The sequence below is a fragment of the Canis lupus genome, chromosome 9 (genome assembly GCF_003254725.2).
Source record: "Canis lupus dingo isolate Sandy chromosome 9, ASM325472v2, whole genome shotgun sequence".
In the NCBI taxonomy this organism is placed as follows: domain Eukaryota; kingdom Metazoa; phylum Chordata; class Mammalia; order Carnivora; family Canidae; genus Canis; species Canis lupus.
The window spans coordinates 51947332-51968609 of record NC_064251.1 but is presented as its reverse complement, the minus strand read 5'-3'; the positions used below and the strand labels follow the sequence as shown (position 1 = coordinate 51968609).

Sequence of the window (21278 nt, the reverse complement as noted above, 5' to 3'; positions counted from 1 at the left end):
AGCATGAAGGGGGTTGCACATTCCATTTCCCTGTACTTGGAATCCTCCAACCTCCAATCCTATTGCCCCAACCACCACTCCTCGTGAGTCCCCACTGACCTTGTAGACCTCAAGCTCAGACAGTCACTCTAGGGAGGTGTCCTTAGGCCCCCACGCTGAACTGCTGGCCCTCCTTTGTGCTCCCTCTTGGGAGAACTAGATTAAACCACGTGAAATGGCTGCTGGGCCATTTTGGCCCATAAAATGCCACTTCCCCATGGTTCAACCAAACAGACCTATAACAGATTCCTGTGACAGTCCAATCCCACCCAGATGTGGGGCTCAAGGGCAGGGAGCCCATGCTCATTTTAGTGTCCAGCATCTGGGGCCATGATTAGCCCACATGCCTGGCACACCCTGCCATTCTCAGATGAGTGAGTGAACACGGGGGTCTCAGCTCTGAGCTCCACCAGGACAGACCAACTCCCCTGTGAGAATACTAGTGGCTGAAGTTTGGGGACCAAGGTGGACCTCCCAGTGGTGATCTTGTAGAAACAAGACATGAAGGGCCCTGGGGAACAAGTGGGGGCATCAGCTTCTCTAGGGCAGAGGACTCTACGTTGTCCTCTGACACCACAAAGCCCCCTCCCTTGGCTCACCAGCTGAGGACCCCCCAAAGCCTCATGTCCAGACTGGCTTTCCAGGGGTGAGCAGAGAATCAGCCAGCAAGTGAGACTCCAAGGACCCTGGTGACTTGAACTGTGGTAAGGGGCAAGCCGAGTGACAGCAGATGGCCCAGCTATTGGACAGTTGGAAAGACCATGCCCTGCCCTGGCAAGGGAGCATGGGGAGATGACACAGTGGGTGACCATCCAGGCAGGACGGTGCTCAAGGGAGGTCAAGGGCCACACCCACCATTGCACTACCACATACGAGCTCAAGCACCATCACATAGAACATTTCCCAGGTCAAAGCTGTCACATCTGTGGTCATCTGTTTTCTTTTTTTCCCACCAACCCCAGCCTGAGGATGCCCAGGACCCAGCCCAGCTCCATCTGCAGGACAGTCTGGGGGCAGGTGCCATTCACAGCATGACTGCTGCCACCTGCGCAGAAGGTAGGATGCACGAGCCTTCGGGCCCCAGGTGGGCATTGCAAGGGGCAAGGCCCCGCCGCCCGCGGTGTGGGGTGCTGGGGGACTGCAGGACCCTCCTGAATCCCAGACCCCGCGCTCAGCCGGGCAGGGCAGGGCAACTCCTCCATGCTTGTGAAATGTGCACTGTCAGCATCTACCTCAGGATTAAAACAGACAATGTCTATGGACTCTGTGAACTTGCTGTGGGACTCCAGGTGAGGTATCACCAGCCTCAGTTTCCCCACCTGCACAAGTAGATTGGGTTGTGGAGGACAATTTCGGCTCTTCTACACTCACATGTTCCTACTGTCAAAAGATCTCTATTACATGCCCTGTCGTCTGTTCAGCCCCTTCCTGAATAGCTCATTTCTTTCCTTCTTTTTTTCCTTTTTTTTTTTAACCACAAACTTTTTCAATTGACCGAGGCATTCCAGCCCAGAGCAGCTGCCTGCCAGCAGGAAAGGCCGAGGCTCGCAGCGCAGCCAGCCCACACGTTCCCGCCCGCCCGCCCGTCAGCAGCACACCTGCCCACCTCGCAGCCACCCAGGCACTCCAAGGAGCCCTCCGCCCAGCTCACAGGACGCCGGCACCCAGCTGCCCGCTCTGGTGCAAAGCACGAGTCCCCACACTCGTGTGTCCGTCCTCATCATCTCTGATAGCTAAGCCCAGACACGTGTTTTCCCTTTTTCACAGAGGTGGATTCACAGCACGGAAGCACTCCTCACCTCGCTTCTCTTCCTTAAAGTACCTGGGAGACCCGTCCCTCTCGGGATGCACAAAACCAAGAGAGCCCTATCCTCTTAGCAGAATTCTCTTAGCTGCAGGATGTTCTTATCCAAACGGCCCCCATGGCGGGACCAGGCCACTTCCACACGATGCTCCCCCGCCATACAGGTGTCCACACACAGGTGTGCACGTACCATTAGGGAAAACGTCAAGACCCAGCGGCATTGCCAGGTCCAGGAGCACATGCATTTTATTTTAATATTCAGGGAGATACTGCCTCTGTCTTTCATAGAAGGGGGACCTTCGAGAACACCCACTTCCCCTCACCGCCTGGAACCAACAGTGCGTGTTGTTCAATGTCTGTTCCTTGCTCATCTGGCCAGGTGGGGTGGGCAGGGGGAGGGATCTCCCTGGGCTTTCACCTGCATTCCTTTTTCCAGGGAGTAAGCATCATCTTGTGCATTTACAAACTATCTGTATTGTGTTTCCTAAGAACTATATGTGTCTTTTGTCCATTTTGCCAGGGGAAGAGGCAGGTTCCTGGCCTTTTCTTATTGATTTACAGGAGTTTTAAGTATTGCAGCACATCAATCCCTTCTCCGTGATCCATGCTCCTATTCCTTTTTTTTTTTTTTTTTTTTTTTAACTGATTGGTTGTTTGGGGTTTTCTTTTAGCCTGAGGAAAACTCTTGACTTTTAATGGAGTAAAACTTTTTTCCTTTTACAACTTCTGGGGTTTCTGTTATACCGGGAACGGCATTCCCACCCCCAGCTTGTAACACCCAGTCTCCCACAGTTTCTTCTGGTAGCTCCAGGGTTTCATCTGCAAAGTTCCCATCTTTGCTCCATCTGGAATGCATTTTGGTGCAAGATGAAGGCAGGGTCCAGCTTCCTTCTCCCAGGTGGTGTCTTTTCTACCCCAGCCCATTTCAATGACTAATCCTTTCTTTCCCAGCCAACATGAATGCTGCCTTTATCAAACCCTGAATTCCTACGGGTGCTGTGCCTAAAAACCCACAGAGCCAAGGCTACCCAGCCCCCTTCATGTCCCACAATGGGGGGGGGGGGTGTCTCTGTGCTCCCAGACACATCCTCCCTTCCTCCCTCCCTCCCTCCCTCCTACCCAGAGCAGCTGGAGAGCAGCTCAGGTAATATTCAAGCCATGCCTGCTTCACGAACTCGCAGGCACTTATAATATCAAAAATGGAAATGACCCAATGTCTAACCACGGAAGACACTGCCAGTGAATCTGGCTTTTTACAGCAGTCATGACGGAGAACAGAATGCTGTCCTTATAAAGCGAAGGAAGAAAGTCCAGATGAGCTGGGCCGGAACTCCAGGGCCTTCGCCTTCAGGGAGAGAATGCTGGGTGGGGACGAGCCCCCCCCTTCCGTGGAGGTGCCCTAATTTCCAGACCAGCCACCATGTGCTCCCCTCTCTCCCTTACTCTTCCTGCTCACACCCAGCAGAGGTTGAGTTTGGGTGATTTTTATTGTCTTCTGTATACTTTTCTGTGTTTTCCAAAATGACTATAATGAAAACGTATCCGTTTTCATTTAAAAACATACATAGTTAAAGAACAAAAAAGGAGAGGGGGAAGACATTAAGGAGAGGACTCACCCCTCCCCGCACGGCCTGCCAGGGGCTCCCCTCACACCTCCAGGCCCTGCCTCTCCTCTGAGCATCGGCACCGTGTCCCCCAGAAGCCCTGGGCAGCATCAGCATACCCCCAAGTGTCAACACACCCAAGTCCCCACTCAGGCAAACTAGCAGCCTGGCTCCAACATGCCCTCGGAGCCACTGTGCAAACCCAGGAGAGTTCAGGAAGGAGGCAGCAGGGGACACGGAGCCAGATGGGTCAGGGGCCAGCCTGGTCCTGACCTGGCCCATGCCATTAGCGGGGGTCCTCAAGTGACCTCTGATCCCAGTGTCCCCAGCATTCAACAAGCACTGCCCTCCCTCTCCTGGGGTGTCAGGATGGGGCAGCACAAGGGAGGCGAGCCTTGCTTAGACGGAGGCAAGCCAGGAGCCGCCGTGCACTGACCACGGGACCAGGAGCCCAGGACTTCCTCTCCTTCCCCCTGAGGCCAGGCTGTGTGCCCTTCAAGGGGCCCTGCATCAGATTCACTGGGCACAGCAGCGTGCACACAGTGGTGCTCAGCAAATGCTGAACTACATTTTAGGAAGGGGTTGTCTTCAACCACCCCCTTGGCAAAGCTGCACACAATACCTTCGATGCCACAGGAGGCTGCACAGTATCCCCCAAGTTTATTCAGAGAGAGTAGTGCCAGCACCTTTCTGACCGCAGCCTAGCACCACAGGCAGGACACCAGCAGGTGTGCTGCACACACACATGAGGCCCTTCCCTTGCTAGCAGCTCCGGAGTCCAATTACAGACCTGGACACAGACTGTGCGGCCCAGCGGACATGGGATTAACGCCAGATCCAGGGCACCAGGTCTGAGCCAGAGTGTTCTGTGACAGTCATCTCTCTCCCATCCAAATGGGCAGCTGCCACATTGCCCCTCCTTGGAGACCTGTGACGGCGGAGGCCAGGAGCAGGACAGAAAAGGGACGTGAGGGCCCAGGAGCCACAGGACAGGACATGAGGGTGGAGAGTGGCTCCTGGAAGAGCAGCTCGAGGAAGGGGCAGGCGCATCCCTGGGGGGACCCTGGACACACAGCACTGGGTGCTGGCCAGTCTGGGAAAGGCTCCTCCGAGAGGGAGCGGAGCCTACAGCTGGGCCCATCTGGGCGGGACACTGCAGCCCAGAGTTTCCCAAGGCGCTGGGGATCACAGAGGGGAAGAAGGCGCAGCAAGAAGAAGAAGAGAGCAAGCATGAGTCGTCAGAGAAAAATGCGCGAGTCTGGAGCCTGACATGCCCCAGAGATGGGCTGCCCAGACCAGCCACGGGTGTTGGGGCCACTCTGGGGGGGCAGCTCCTCACTGGCTGTTTATACTACTGTAGAAATCACATCAGGAAATATTTTAATAAGTGACTGGAAAAACACCAGACTACCCCTCTTTGGAGGACTTTTGTTTTTTATTTTCTTGCCAAGATATTGACCAGGCTGCAATGTTTATGGAGAAAGGCACATGCCCAGAGCCCAGTGCCTCCGCTGGGGCCTAAATTCAGCCCAGGGAGGGCTAGACCGTGAGAACCAGGGGTGGACGCAGAGGAGCTCGTCCAGGCCCTGCCAAAGGAGCCGTGCCGGGGAGGCGGCTTGGAGCGGGGTGTCCGTGATCCCGGCCTCCCAGGCAGGGTGGGGGAGCAGGAGGCAGTACCCTTAAGGCACCAGGTGACACCCCATCGCTCACTTGGAAGTTCTGCAGAACAGAAGTGGTTCAAGGGAAGAGCCCAGAAGAGAAGTGGTCTGGATAGAGCAAGCAGAGCTCATAGCACTTAAGGAATTCCAAAACAGGGCTGACAGGGTTTCTGGAAGTTATTTACAGGATGGAGATGATTGATCCTGGAATTAAAGGAGCCTGGGGTGAGTAGGTCTGGAGAGGGTCATCTGGAGAGATGGCAGCTAAGGAGCCGAGTGGCAGCTGGGAAATTATCCAGAAGACAAAGTGGGAGGGGGTTGGCAGGAGGAGGTGGCCCAGGGTGCTCAGAGTCATGTTGGAATCTCAGGCCTGCCCCTGGTTAGCTGAGTCACTGGACAAAGCGCCACAGTACTGACCCCCCCCCACCCCGCCCCCGGGGTTGTTGGATGGAGCAAGCAATTCTGAGCGTAAAGCCCCCAGAATGCAGGAGGCATTTGGGGCATCGGCCAGCTCTGTGTTCCCGGGAGCAGAGACACCAGCAGGATGGTGCTCACGCCTGCTCACGTCACACGCGCATGCACACACCCCACCACAAACTGGTCATTTGCTTGGGGATCCTTCAAGAGACCTGGGATGGTCAGACTGCTGCGTGAAGCCTGGTGGCACATCCCTGAGTGCAGACTGACATCAGCGTGGGCGATCCGGTAGGCACTCGGGCCACAGACCCCAACCCAGCAGACTCCTGGACCTGGTCCCTTGCCTGAGCACCCACAGGAGGCGGTCTTCCACACCAGCAGGACCAAATCCCAAATCCTGCGCCTCCTCTCTCCCCCAGCCCCTTCAGGGGTCACCCCGTCCCGAGTCCCTGCCTCTGCCAGCCGGCACAGTACCCTCCTCCCCACCCAGAATAGCCCGGGCCCCTTCATGCCCACCCACCTGCCTTCAGAAATCCAGCTCAGAACACATTGGCCAGCACCCCGAGAGTCTGTGAGGGGCTCTTGGTTCGACCTCACGACTACCTATGACCGCCCCGGGCACTGTGCCAGGCCACGAGGCCCACAGACCCCGCCCGTTTTCTCTGCTCTAAATCCTGCCTCCTGAAACCCATGAGGCTGGCATCCTCAGCTCCACTGTGCACATGGGGAAACTGAGGCACATTAGATCAAGGTCGAACCTGGAGAGCCGCAGCACCAGCCCCGCACACCCCACCTGGGTCTTTGCACGTCTAGCCCAGGCTCTGGCTGAACCACCCCCACACCCAGCCGTGAAGTTTGGGGCCTCTGGACGTGGCCCCGCCACCAAGTCTGCCCAGCACCACACACACACAAGCCCTACTCCCTCGGTTTCAAATAAATGGAGATCCCCTAAATCTTTCCAAGTCACACTGTCTGGCCTGCACAGCGGGGTGGGTGTGTGACCCAAGCAGCAAAGATTCTGAGGGACTGAACAATCCTCTAGGACTCGCGACCCATTTCAAGAGGAAACCAAGAGGAGAACTCTTCTGCTCCTGGTCCTCGGCAAGTCTGCACACTGCCTCTGGCTTTTCGGATCCATCACAGGCGATGGGCAAAGGGTGGGCTCAGAAATCAGGCCTCGGGGCCCTGGTTCTCTCACAGGGCTTTTATTTTCCTTGACTGCAATGTTGCTGGTTTAAAGATGTGGGTCAGGTCCTAGCCTAGCTTCCCCTGGCCAAGGAGAGGCTGCGGCTGAGCCACCCCAGCTGAGCTCTCGGGACATCAGACCGGCTGCTCAACCCCCATGGGGCCCTTGGAGAGAGGGCACGACTGCTGGGGGTGACCCCACCCTGGTCTTTTACAACGTTTGGCTTACTGGCCCAGATCCCCACAGGTCTCTCTCATTGTGTGTCCACTGATATTAAACAGGCAAGACCTACCTGGCTGTGATCCTTTCTCCCCTTTCCTTCCTACCCGCTAAGATGGAAAAACTGACTCAGACCCAGGCAGCTCACCCCCTCCTACAAACACTCTCTCCTCGGCCAAACACAGAGCCACAGAGCCTGTCTCAGAGGCATGGGGAGGACGCCGTGGGACCCAGGACCCAGGGGAAGGGGCTCAGGAAGGGGGTGCTGCATCCTGAACTCGGACCCGGTACCCCCCACCCCCACCAGGACCTGGGGAGACAGATGACAGGCAGAGAGGTCATCCCCGGTGACCATCAGGCTTCACCAACTCCCACTCCCCACTGCCCTCCCCACCACACATGGGGCCCAAAGCCACCCCCGACTCCTGCCCGCTGTGAGGTCTGCCCTCTGAACTCTGACTCCACACGCAGAGCCTGTTCCCAAGAGGCTGTACAAAATCAGATCTCCATAACGGAGATGCTGTTTCAGAGGGTGCGACTCTGCCACTTACTAGGGCGGGGCTTTCCTGGGCCTCAGTCTTCTGGCCTGTAGAACAGAGGTGAGGCCTTTCACCTTGGGAGGATGTCATCGGCACAAAACAGTGAGAAAGCCCTCAGGAGAAGGCACACAGAAGGAAGACCCTTCGCAAGCAAGCACGCCTCCCTCCTGCTCTTCCTAACTCGATTCACCAGGGGAGGCTGTGGGGTGCTGAGAAGTGCTCCCCGCCCGGCCCAGAGCCTGACTCTCCCCCAGCTGACCTGTAGCCGGCCAGAACAGTGGGCAGGCCCGAGGGCCTGTAGGCCATTCAGGCCAAATGGCCTGTCCCCTGTTCCCAGCCCTCTTGGGGGAAGAAGAACCCCCTACCTGTGCCTTCCAGCCCCTGGACAGCAGCCCTCCCCGTGGCCGCAGACCCTGCTCCAGGGCCAGCCTGCTGTGTATAATGGGACAGGCTCTGGAAGGGGAGCTGGGGGCCTGTCCACATGGAGGGCCAAGGGCACTGCAGGGAGGGGAAGGCTGAGCTGATTCAGAGCCGGAAGACCCGACTCAGGCCTGGCCTATACTGCCCCCAGCACGCTCCTCTGCCTGGGCAGATCCTGGTGGCTCAGATGCAGAGGGAAGCCACCAAGTGAGGAACACAGGGAGTGTCCTCACTTTGAAGCAGCTTTCAGTGTATTTCTGGTGAGCAAGGAAGCATTAAGAAGTTGGAAAGCTCCGCAGTTTGTGGCATGCAGGTGAAAACCATGGACTCTGGAGGCTGGGTTCCAGCACTTTCCACTCCGGGTACCATCAGCCTGCACAGGATGGTGGGTGTCCGAATGGCCATCAAACCTACCTGGGATGGAAGGAACCCTGGGACAGACCTGAGAGCCTCAGGCCGTGAATCCCAGGAGGAATCCACAAGGTTCATGCACCGTCCCCCTGATGGTGGAGATCCAAGACCACCGGGTTCCCCTCCCAGCTGCAGGACACTGGGCAACAAAGCCCACCCCAGGGGTCTGGTCCCTCTATATCTCAGCAGCCTTCAGCCCCCAGAACCCCAAAGCCCTCCAGTTCTGAGTTGATGAGTCAGCAAAACAACCCTGAGGCCAGAGGCCAGACCACTGACTCCCAGAATGACCTCCAGTTCCTTCCCCAGGACGCTGGGCATGTCCCGCTGCCGGGGTCTTGGCCCCTGCCCCCCCCCCACCCTAGGCCAAGGAAATGGGCCCGAAGTAGCTCCAGGGTATTCAGTGCAGTAGAAACTTGGACAGCACCCCCCCACCCTGGAGAGTATCATCTGTCCAATGCACTCCGACCCCTCCTGGATGCGCCCCTCCGTCACTAGCTGGGCCCTTTGCACTAGCTGGCCAGCCGCCTCTCAATCCAGCTAAGCCCTGCACCTGCAAGCAGAAGCTGTATTCCCGCTTTTCCCTGACGATTCCTGCCTCCCCAGCTCTGCCAGTAATAACAACTGACACAAAGTAACAATAACGATATGATATTATTGTGACATGCTAACGACTACAGTGACAACTCTGACCATGGATTAACATGACTCCGCCTGCCCTACTGCCCTGAACACAGGATGCAGGACACCCCACTAAGGGCTCGATGTTCACGCACAGGTCACCAGAACTAATCCCTGCCGCCCCCCCCCCCCACCCTCCTGCCTGGTGCTATTGTCTCCGATTTGGAGATAAGCTAACTCGGATCAGAGAGGTCCAGCAAAGCACTGCAGGTCACACAGCCAGGAGTCCCCCACCCTGCTCTCTGGGCCTCGGAAGCCACTCTCCTATTCCCTGGGTGCTGACTCATCTGTGCTTCCCACCCTCATCTCCTGAACCTCCTTTTCGAAAGTCAAAGAAGTGGCAGACTGCAGGAGGGATGGGGGCCGGCCTCCCATGGAGAGGGGCAGCCAGAGGAGGTGCTGCTCCCATCCTCTTTCTTGGGGATCCCCCGCTGAGCCCACTCAAAGCCTCACCTCACAGGAAACTGGACCTGCCCCCCCCCCACCTCTGTTGCTCCCAGTCAACCCCAGAAAGCACCAGGGAACCAGGCCAGGGTCCCAGATCCAGGGAGCCCCAGCCTTCTGCAAAATGTCTGCAGAGCTGCTGCCTCGGGACCAGCCCTTGGGGCTGGGACATCCCTGAGGGGCGGGGGAACCCTGTTCCGGCTGAAGTGACAGTGACCAGGCAGCAGGGCGGGGCCTCTGGCCTCCCTGCAGTCAGGCTGAGCCTCTCCTGGCCACACGCTGTCCTCTGCTCTCAGGCCCCAGCACCCCAACTGCCCGGGGGACACAGAGCCTCACGTGACCAGTGCACCCAGTGTCCTCCTGTCTCAGGAATATCCCACTCAGGGCCTGCAGCAGGTGGAGAGCCCAGAGCCTGCACCATGAACCCAGCCCGTCCTCCTTGGGCCTAAAGAGGACAAGGATGGGTGATGCCTTCTCTCCCTTGGCACCTTACCAAACCCCAAGTGGCTCAGCTCCAAGGCCTGAATGAGCTCCCCCAGTAACTACCAACACAGAGGCCCTACATTCACATCCAGCACTCAATACCCAGCAGTAATAACTGCCAGAACCAGCACCATGACAGTCCTTAGGCAAGTCCTGACTGATTTCCTCCCATCCTTCCAGCAGGCTTCGGAGACAGGCACTGGTTTATGCCCATTTCACAGATGGGGAAACTGTGAGGTTCTCCTCGGTGCTTAGATACCCACGCTGAGCCTGGGCACTGGGCACAGACCATAGGACCAGGCTCCCCGCCCTCCCAGCCCCTAGGGGAGCTAAGAACCAGGACACAGAACTCTTTGCTCATCTCCGTGTCCCTCAGGTGGGGATGCTCATCTTCCCTCCCACACAGACACACCTCAGAGACGAAGTCCTGGGCTGAAACAGCCAGCAGAGTCTCCAGCTAAGTGTGACGCAATGGTCAGTGTCACAGTCGTTGGGGTGGAGAGGAGTGGGTTAGCAGTGGGCACACGCTGGCCCAGCCCATGTGGATTGTGGGAGTTGTGGTGCTACCTTTGAAATTTCCCCTGATCACTGGGGCCACACCAAAGAAAGCAGGGCAGACACAGGGAAGGGGAGCGCCTGCCGCCCCTTCTTCCCTCTTGGCCCATCTCTGCTCCTAAGTGTCCCCACCATCATTTATGCTGAAACCTGCCACTGACCTGTTCCAGGGAAGGAGGATGACCCTGAGGGAGCACCAGTCTGCCCCCAACACTCCCCAGCTCTGGGCTGACTCCAGCTCCTCCCCCAGAGCACGCTCGCTGCACTCATCCACCCAGCGGCGCCCACCCCACACTGGCCCCACCACACCGGGTGCCTAAGGAGGATCCACAGGTTCCAGCGGTCAGTGAAATGGAGCCACTGGCAAGCAGCGCTTTCTGAGATAACAGCCCTTATCTCAACTATAAATCTGAATGACAAAGTACATCCCTGGAAAATGATTCCATTCGGAAATCCTGTTTTGGAACTTCCATCCTAGGAACTGCTAGTCACCCCTGCCCTGGGATGCGAGCATTTTCAGCCTAAGAGGCACAGAAGCCTGGTCCCTTCCTCCACTGCATTACACCAGCTGGGATGCTGCTGCACTCTCCTCAGAAGGACAGCATGTCCCCATGGGGAGCTGCCCCCCCCAGGCCACCTCCTTCACCTCCCTCCCCAGGAGGAAGCTGGAGCTCCCCTCGCACTGCACACCGTCTCCAGAGAACACAGAACAGAGTAAAGCAAGGAAGAAACTGAACAGAGAGGAGGTCACGGTCACTTCTCCCCAAGACCTGGAGGATGGGAGAAGCCCCAATACAGCTTGGCCTTCCTGAGACCAAACTGAGCTTCTGGGTGAGAGGTGGCCCTTCCCTGCTGGCCCTCCCAGCAGTCCAGGGCCCCAGGCGCCCACTGGGTGCACAACCGCCCCGCTGTCCTCCCCAAGAAGGCCTTGACCCTCGGCCTGGCTCGGTGTAGCAGGAACTGAGCAGCTCAGCATCAGAAACAAAGGAGACAGGGAGGCCAAGGCTCCCAGAAGACCCCCCGTGGGCAGGGCAGCCACCCAGAAACAAAGCCCCAAGCATCGAAGTCCCCTCGCCTGGCACACCAGCATCTGTGATGGTCCCGCACCATCCTGAGGGCCCTGGTCACTGGGAGCCAGGGGGCCGTGGGCTGCCTCTGCAGGATGGGACCAGCCCCACCCGCTGCAGGGCCGGAGGGAGGACCACAGGTGCTCCAGGGACCCCCGGGACAGGGCCTCCCTAAAGATGTACAGGAGCCAGGGGGACACACCTGGAAAAGTGCCGTCTGGTCCTCGGAGGGACACCCGCCTCCCCCGCCTCCCTTCTAACTCGCTCTGGGCAGGACAGCAGAGTCTGACAGAGCAGCCTGGCCTCTGATTGGCCAGCGCCATGGCTGGAAGGTGCCTCCCCTCTGATTAGCCTCTGATGAGCGGGTGGCAGCCCTTGCTGGTGAATGTTCCACAAGCACCTCCCACCTTGCCCTCCACTGGACCCAATCACCTGCGCGGGAGTCTGATGCCCCCACCGCACTGGAAGCTCCCGCGGCCTGTAGCACGCTCACCTGCCGCTCAGCCATGCACCTGCCACCCGTGCCCCATGCCCCGCACAGGTCCGAGTCGCACTGGAGGTCCCCCAACACTTCGGGCATATGCACCACCACTCTAGATCCCTCCAGAAGATTGCTTCCCGCCTCCCAGTGACGTTAAAACGCTCACTCTCTGTCATTGTGAGATCACTGTTTCCAATGCGGGCTCCGAGTTTTACCATGTGAGACCAATTCTGCTGCATGCACACATTCTGATGGCATTTTGTGGCATTGGGTAGAATAGTAAAGAGGTCATCAGGATCCCTATTGGCAAGGCAAACTAGGCCAGATGAGTGCCGCCCCCATAGGATCACAGGTGTGGGAAACAGAAAACAAAGGTACCCCCAGACCATGCACAGAGACACTGCAGCGCCCCCCTGGAGTTCTGTGGCATGAAACTTTGGAGAAACTGGGTCAGACTGTGGTCCCGTTTCCTAGGCCTGAATCACCAAAGAATGGCGACATTTACTTCTAATGTGGGGCTATTACTTAGGTTGGGGAATCTGCCAGAAAACTACTGGGTGAGTCAAAGCTGATGGGATGATGCCTCAGACTGTGTGACCCCCATGACCCACACCACCAGCCACACACACCCACTCACATCCAAGTGTGCATTCATCTGTTCCGTACATGGCTTTCCAGCCACCTGGGGCAGCACAGGCAGCATCTGAGCTGCCAAAGCCCCCACCTGCGCCCACCCCAGCACAAACACATCCAGGGCACCAGTGGTCACTCATGGGCATGTCACAGAGGCAGAAAACTGGAGTCCTTGAGGTGGAATGGGGGCAGATCAGTTCCCATCCCTGCACCCCAATTCCTCCTTGTAAAGTGGGGGTGGCCTGGGAGGAAGGGAAGCTATCTCCACGCCTAGCCTCAACACCACAGAAGTCCTGGCAAGTGGTCTAATAAACTCACCAGGGGACACTTTCTGTATCACCTCTCCTGTTTCTCCCACGAGGGAGGCACTGATGTGACACTGTCCGCAGGAGAGAGGAGTCCCTCACACAGCCAGCCAGTGAGCAGGGCCAGGAACTCGGCCCTGGGCCCCATACCCACTGCCTCGTGCTGCGTCAGGGTCTGGGCAGGACAAATGGTGGTAACTGGGCTCACTCTGTGCTCTGCATACATTATGCATTGAACCCACACAAAGAACCCTGCGGGACTTATGATCATCATTCCTTTCTTCAAGATGGGGAAACTGAGGCACAATGGTGTTAAATGCACCATTGGTAGGAGTGGAGCCAGGGTCTAAATCCAGGCTGTGTGGCTCCAGCCCGGCTGCCCTGAGCATCACCCACACCTGGTCCTCATGCTGTGCCCGCAGCAGAGGCAGGTCTGCCTGTGAGAAGGGCCAAAGCTAGCTCCACCTGCAGATCTCAGGATCCCCACAAGCTGAGCCAGGCCAGAAACCTGAAAAGGAACATTTGGCAGAGTGCAGACAACAGAGGAGTGGCTTCTATGGGGGGAGCCAAAATAAGGGGGGAAAGAGAAACTACAGTATCACATCGCCCTCATGTGAGTAAAAACATTGCATCAAATGATCAGGCCCAGCAGGACCCTACTTGCCCTGCCGCAGGACCCCCAGCCTCATGGGTCCCCAGCAGACCCCCTGGCCACGGTTCATCTCTGTGTCTCCCACTGGTCCATGGTAAGGACAGAAATGTCACCTTACCCCAGGCTCCCCAGACACCCCAGGGACCGGGAAACCCCGTAAACACATGCATACATACACCCACAAACATACACACCGACACATGACATATGGACACGCGGTCCATGCAAATCTGCACATCGTACACGTGCACATACTCGGACACACACACCCAGAAACACATACACGTGTGTCCAGCCCTCCAAGGGGCTCTTGTCAAGCATGTTCACATATGCTGCCTCATGGGACCTATGCAAATGGCCCAGGAGGTGATGTGGAGCAGATGAGAGGACCCAGCCTGGGGATGAGAGCCCTGTGGGAAGGATGGAGAGGTGTGGCTGTCCAAGGACCAAGGACTAGTGCCTAGTGCCTCCTGGGACAGCCACATGTCCCTCTGCTGTGCTGCTCCTGGGATGGCAACAGGGGGTCTGTGGCAACAGCATGCTCCATTCCTTTTGCAAAAACACCATCCAGAAGAGCAGCCACATCATGTCGTTCCTGACTCAGGGGCTCAGTCTACATCAGGTATTCCACACAACCAGCCGGAAAAGACAGGAAAGATGAGGCAGGGTGACTGGCCCAGACCAGCCACCTCGAGTGGGTCTCAGAGGCAAACACACAGTTGGCACAGGCCCCTCCCCAACTAGCCATGCTGCACCTGGGGTTCAGCCACCAGATACCCCCTCCTGCGCCTAACTGCTTGTTCCCTAGCACAGGAGCCCCCCATCCCCAGCCACGGCCTGTCTGCAGAACTCATCCAACTACTCTGGAGCAACAGCCTCACACGCAGGGGCAGAGAGGGTTAAGGAAGCCCCCGGGTCCCCATTCATCCCTTGCAGAGACCCCATGTTTCTCACAGCAGCCACTTCTGCTGGCACAGCCCTCCCACGACAAGCAGAGCTGGGGGCTCCCTGCCAACGGAGCTAATGCGGGGCTTTCCAGCCAAGGAAGCAGCCCCAGAGAACACCAAACAGCACAGCAGAGTTTGGGATGTCCTGCCAAGAAGGAGGGGTGGGTGAGAACCAAGCCAGAGGTGCATGAGGGCACCTGCCAAGGAAGGGGAACAAGAAAACGGAGATCAAGTTTGGCATCACCTCCTCCAGGAAGCTTCCCAGATCTCCCAATGGGGCCCCAGACTATTTAAAGAGATACCTGGCAGAAAAATGAACAGTGAAACAAAGCCCTGTGCCCCTCCCAGAAGACTTAGAGGTCCTGCAGTGAGGAACCCCATCCCCTGCACCTCTGTCCTCCCATAACCCTCCAGGCCAGGCCTCCAGAGTCCAGGCAGGTCCTGAGGGTGAGTGAAAGGGAGAGAAGGAACAGGAGTAGAGACTGCAGTCAATGTGGTCCCTCTCAAAGGCATTCCAGTGAAAAAGGAAGGAGGGGGGAGAGGGGAGGAAAGGGAGGAGGGGTGGAGGGAGAGAGAGAGAAAGGGAGGAGGAGGGAGGGAGGGAGGGAAGGGGTGGGGGGCAGAAGGAAGGAAAGAAGGAAGGAGTGCAGGGAGGGAGAGAGGAAGGGGGAGGAGGGAGGAGGGAAAGAGGAAGGAAGGAGGGAAGGGAGAGAGGGAGGGAGGGAGGAAGAGGAAGGAAAGAGAGAGGAAGGAAGGAAGGAAGGAGGAAAGGGATGGAGAGAGGAAGGAAGAAAAAAGGAAGGAAGGAAGGAAGGAAGGAAGGAAGGAAGGAAGGAAGGAAGGAAGGAAGGAAGGAAGGAAGGAAGGAAGGGGTGGAGGGAGGTGGGCAGGTGGGCGGGAAGGAGGGGCTGAAACACTGTGGCTCACCCTGGGGCCACAGATGGTGGACGCCCCCCACCCCCCCACCCCCAGCCCGCTGCTGGGGCACAGGCCTCCCTGGGGAGTGCTGGTAAATGGAGGTGAAGGGGTATCCGCGCTTCCCCCCTACGTCTGAAATGCCGAGGCGCAGCCTCGCCTGCAGCGGAGAGAAGGGCACTCAAGGCCCAGCACCTGGGGTCCCTTATCCCGCCGACTGGGGTAGGGGTCCCTTGAGATGCTGGGGGCCCAGGGCGGCAGGTGCCAGCGCATCCATCACGAGGGTGCCCGCGAGCCAAGCTCTCGGGGAGGGACCCCGCCTCGCTCCCTAAGTGCAAGCCCAGGGCTCCAGCGTGTGGGTGCCTCCCGGTGTGGGTGACTCATTCTTGACCCTCGGGGCTCAAGCTAGTCTGGCCTCCCGCTGTCCTGGTATTAAGTAGGGGGCGGGGGAGGGCAGGGGAGGGCAGGGGGCATCTGCTCCCCGCCCCCTGGGCTCCACCCGGCGTGTCTGTGATGGGGAGGAGGCGGGGCCAGACGGCCAGAGGGCAGGGGCGGGGCGGGGCGGGCATCAGCTGTGCCGGGCTAAGGGCGGGGCCGCGGGGAGGTCCAGAAATATCTGAAGGGTGGGGTACGGGGCAGGCTGTGGCCGGCACCCCGGCGCAGCCCTGGAGCAGCGTCACAGCGGAAGGCTCTCCTGCCCGCGGCCACTGCTGGGTGGTCACGGCCGGGGGCACCGACCGCAGCCCCCGCCCCTCCAGCCGCTGAAATGTGGACCAGATGGGGGAGAGGGCTCCTGGGGGGCGCGCAGGCCTGGCTCCCGAACTCCTCCCACTGACTGCTCCCTCCTGGGGAGGAGGGGAAGGGGAACGGATGGAAAGGGTGTCTTTCCAGCCAACTTGATTGAGTCAGAGGAAAGTTAACCATTTCAGACCTGTCAAGTCCCACAAAACTTGGACAACTCTTCCCACAAAATTATTGCGAGAAGCCGTCACGTGACCGGAGTCGACCAATGCCCGGCCGAGGAGATGACCTCAATTTCCAAATATTGGGGTCATGTTTCATTTCACATATTCCCCTCCGCCCGTTACAATCTTAACCGGCCCCAAATGCAATCTTACTTTTCATTCCTTCACACACTTGGCCAAGGAGACGGTAGGAAAAAAGGGCCATGTTCAGAGAAAACTCGGAAAACATCTGGCGCGTCCCAAAATGGAGAGAACAGGCTCCCGCCCGCCTCCCTCCCGCATCTGGGGTGCGCAGCCGCCCGCCCTGGCCACGCGCTGCCCTGCCCGGGACTTCAAAACCGCTCCCACCCTGGGAGGTGGGGACCGTCTGGGAACCCGCTCAGAACAGCGGCTGCTTCACACGCTGCGCACTGTCGGACCAAAGCCAAGGGTGCAACCCCTGGACCCCTGTGCCGCGATTCCGCTTCCAAGGAGCCGCCGTGGCCCTCGGGGACGCGGGGATCCAGGCAGGGGCGGGACCACAGGGGCAGAGCCAGCGCAAACCTGGCAAGGGCGCGCTCCCCAGCCAGCACCCAGCCCCAGCTGCGTGGGGTCGAAGCTCCCCGGAAGGGTTCCCTCGTGTGCTCCGGCACATGGGAAAGCCCACCTGAGGAGCAGGAAGGGGCTAAGGCCACCATGGGGCCCCCTGACCACATCCCCCACTGGAATCCAGACCACCTTCCCGGAGACCACGACTGTCCTCCACCTTCAACTGATCCCCAGGGAGAATTGCCAAGTCCGTTAGCTCAGCAAGGGGATAGGGCGCCAGGTTCCCAGAGCTAGGCTAGGCACCCCTTGTCTCCCCCGGCCCCCCTGTTGGCCGCACACCCTGACTCCTGCTCGTCCCCTTTGGCCCACCGCACACTCAGCATGCCAGGAGAAAGGGAGAGAGGATCTTAACTGGCAAGGGGAACATAGAAAGTGACTCTTCCCACAGGGCTTCAAATTACAAAGTGGCGGAGGGAAAGGGGTGGGCGGTGGAGCAGGAGGGCCAGCTGGTCCAGCTGAGCCCACTGCCCCACCCCTGTACCCCCCACTTTCCCTGACCTCACAGCAGCAGCTATGAGCCTTGCCTCCCCACCTGTTAATGGGGACTCAGAGGGTTTTCTGGGGCCTCTGATGTGTGAAGGCCCATCCCACAGGTAACCACCAAGGTGATGCTCAGAATCCACTGTCCCGTCAGAAGGCTGAGCTGGAGGGAGTCGCGAGCGGCCAGCCTCCCCATGGGAGAGGGCGCCTTCCAAGTCAGACCTCTGGCAGGAGGAATGCCCCATCTGGGCACCATCTGAGCCACTCTGCCCGACCTCCACCACCATCTCCTGGCTCTGCTCCACGCCCCCCATCTCTGGAAGGGAAACCCAAGAAAAACTGCCTCCGGAGGGGTTAGGAGGTTTTGGGGTGGGATTAGGAGCAGGGCTCCTGGGTATCCCGAGTATCCCACAGCACTTCGCGGCCAGGATTGCAAGACTCCTAGGAAAGCAGAGACCCAGCCTGGAGGCGGGCAGTGCAAGCCCGGTTTGGGGGGGGGGGGCAGTGCAAGCCCCGAGGGGGGGTGCTCAAGCTCAAGCTTCTGGGATTCCCCTACCAGGGACCACTGTCCCCTGACTCCAGGAGCCCGGCCGGAGTTGACGGGCTGTGACTCTAGGGGGCGACCCTTCCCAGGTTTCAGGAGAGGAAGTTGTGCTGCCCAGCGCGAGTGATGTGGGAGCAGCTCTCTTTCAGGACAAAGTTTGCCGGCCTCGTGGACAGCCCTCCGCGCCCCAACGCCCCGTGGCCGCGGGGTCCCGTGCCGGCGCGTCCCGCTGCCCGGCGCCCAGGACCGGCACCCGGAGGGCGGCCCGCGGCGGCCGGGGATGACAGGCGCCCCCGCGCCCCCGCGCCCCGCGCCCCGCGCCTTACCTGCGCGGCTCGGAGGCGGCGCCCACAGCAGCAGCAGCAGCAGCAGCAGCGGCGGCGAGGACAGCAGCGGGGCGCCCGGGCGCGGCGGGCTGCGCGCTTTCCAGCGGGTGTGGACGTCCATGCCGCGGGGCGCGGGGCGCGGGGCGCGGGTCGGGGCGCGCGGGGACGCAGGGGCGCGGGGCACGGCCCGGCAGGGAGCGGACTCGGCGGGACCGCGCGCCCTAGGGAGTCATGGGGAGCGGGCGCCGCGCTCTCCCTCGGGCCGAGGCCGGCTGGCGCGCTCGCCCACGGGCGGGGGTCGACTCTGGTCCGCGGGGCGGCCGGGACCCCGCTCGGCTCGCGCCCTCGCCTCCTCGCCTCCTCCGGCTCCTTCTCGCCGCCTCCTGGCCGCCGCCGCCGCCCCGCGACCCGCTCCCCGTGGGCGCTCCGCTCGAGTGAGGTCCTGCGCCAGCCGCGGGGACGGGGAGTGCCGACCTCGCCTCGGGCGCCCTGCGCTTTTCCCCCCGTCCCTCCCCCCCTCCCTCCGGGAAGGCACCCGCCGCGGCTGTCGATCCCCCGCGCGCGCAGCAAATCAGAGCCCGGCGCCGCGCTCGGCCGGGCCGCCCCCGCCTCCCACTGGGCGCCGCGGGCGAGGGGGTGGGGCCAGCGGGCGAGTCGCGGCGAGGAAGGGGCCGGCCCGGGGCCGCGCGGGCGCGGGGGCGCGCGCGGGCGCGGGGGCGACGCGGGGCTGGGGGCGGGGGCGGCGCGGGGCTGGGGGCGGGGGCGGCCTCAGCCTCCCGGGGAGCGCGCGCCGACGCGCCCTGCGGCCCCCCCGCGCCCCCGACCCTTCCCGCCGCGGTGCCAGCGCCCGGCCCTCTCCGCGGAGCCACACCGGAGGGGCCCCGAGTCCGATCACTTTGGGTTACAAAAAAAAAAAAAAAAAAAGTTGCAGCGCAGCCCAACTTTTTCTTTTACGTGGAGGAGTTCCGAGCTCCTCTTCTGGGTGGAGACTGAATTTCCACTCCAGCCAGATCGGGGCGCCCAAGACTGTGGCCGACTTGTCATCCCGCCCGGAGGACCCGCCCTCCACCTTCCCCCCTTCCCCCTCGCCACAGATTGGGCGTGGGAGCCCAAGTTAGGGTCTGACTCCCCAAGGGTCCCTGAGTGAGCCTGGAGGTTGCACATCTGGGATCTTAATCAGGCGAAGCCGGCCTGCAACCCCCACCCCTCTCCTCGCTCCTGCCTACTCCTGGTGACCCCTCTGCCACAAAAGGAAACCAGAGAAGATGCCCCTTGGGGAGGTGACAGCGGGCAAAGGAGCGAGGGGTCAGGACCTGCTGCCCTGGGGACTCCTGATGGACACCTGCCTTTACTTCTTCAGGCCTGGGGAGGTCAGTCCCCTGGGGCAGTGGGCTGCCCTTCCCATCAGCCCCCCCACCCCCACCCCAGGAATCTTCCCTTCTGGGAGAGCTTTAGCCCGGGTTCTGAAAAAGAGAAGAGGTGAAGGTGGATGAAAGGACTTGAAGCCCCAGAGCTGTCCCACCCCCACCTCCTTGAGCAAACAGCTCCTGCCCTGGTGCTGGGACAGGGCTGGGGCCAGCGCCCCGGTCTGCAGTTCCATCTCCAGAATGGTGGGAGACTCCCCCAAATCCCCTTAACCTCCACCGTTCTAGAGACAAGGATGGGGGAGTTAGCTTTGCTGGGAGTTAGCTACATGCTGCTTCTTGAGGTAGGTGGCAGGTGGCTGCCCCCAACTTCACAGTCAGCTTCCTATCTGCCAGGTGCACCCCTCCAGATGTGGACAGTACACAGAGAGGACAAGATGGGGGGAGAGGTACAAGACACATTAAGTAAAGCAACACGTTCTTTCCCTTTTTTTTTTCCAACCTCCATAAATCATATATATGATCAAGGGAAGTGTGTGTGTGTGTGTGTGTGTGTGTGTGTGTGTGTGTTTATGTGTGTGTGTGTGTGTTGTGTGCATGTGTTTATGTACGAGGGGTGCGGGGGGCTAAGCTGAAGCTGGTCCTTTTTTTATGCCTTTTAATGAGACATTGCACCTGACACTCCTGAGACCACAGCCCCCAGCACTGTCTGGCCCCTAGAGTGCTCCCCACCAGTGGGAAGGCCAGCCTCCCTCCACGACTTGGGGTGCTGCCATAGGTCAGTGGCTTGGTTACCAGGAAATAGTACAGATTTAAGGAAGGAGTTCCAGCTTTTCCGCAAGGACACGGGGCACTCCTCAGACAGTCACGCGGGCCTCCATCAGGCGACTGGCCACCCAGGCTGCCTCTCGGCAATGAGAAGCCTTGCAGCTCGTGGCCGTGAGCAGACAGGCCAGATGGGTTTGATCCTATCCCTGAAGAGCAAGGAGTGTGATGTCTTGGCCAAGCTGACAAAGGTGAGTTTCCTCTCCATCCAAGCCTGGAGCCAGGTTGGGAGGCAAGTTTCCATCCCATCTCTGAGAAATTCAGAGAAAAGTTCTCAAACTGAGTGGCCTGACCTGCCAGCCCAGGACTGTAGGAGAACAACATGACTATTTGGGTCATGATCTGAATGTCCATGGGCACAGTGAGGTCAGCCGCCCCATAGGGGACCCAAGAGGGTCAGAGACTTACCCAAAGTACCAGCTCATCTGTGGTGGAGCCAGAATTCACATGCAGACTTCCTTTCGGACATGAAATATGCTGATCACCTGGCCCAGATTCACACAGCAGTGACTGGTGGTAGCTGACCCCAAGGTCAGCATCCCTGCCCCGGCCCTCCTGCAATGGATTGAAACGGACGGCCTGTGAAAACTATTTTGCTCTTGGCTCAAGAGAGTCTGCAGTGAGCAAGATGCCGGGGTCCTTTCGGCAAGGGCCTGACAGCAGCACAGAGACTCCATCACCCACCAGTGTAGGGAGTGGCCACCTGTGTGCACGTAGCCTTCCCACATC

The 21278-nt window shown here is 59.6% G+C and overlaps 1 protein-coding gene across 2 annotated transcripts in view; it reads right to left on the bottom strand.

Annotated features, from left to right (window-relative positions):
* The window catches only part of COL5A1 (collagen type V alpha 1 chain), a 150462-nt gene extending 131594 nt beyond the window's left edge, over positions 1-18868 (bottom strand). Inside the window, exon 1 of one of the 2 annotated variants that reach the window (XM_025475661.3) lies at positions 18361-18868. In XM_025475661.3, the coding sequence (XP_025331446.1) occupies positions 18361-18481 (121 nt within the window). In that variant the 5' untranslated portion in view covers positions 18482-18868. The remainder of the gene's footprint in view (positions 1-18360) is intronic. The other variant, XM_025475660.3, reaches the window with a different exon arrangement.
* Between the last annotated feature and the right edge of the window lie 2410 nt (positions 18869-21278).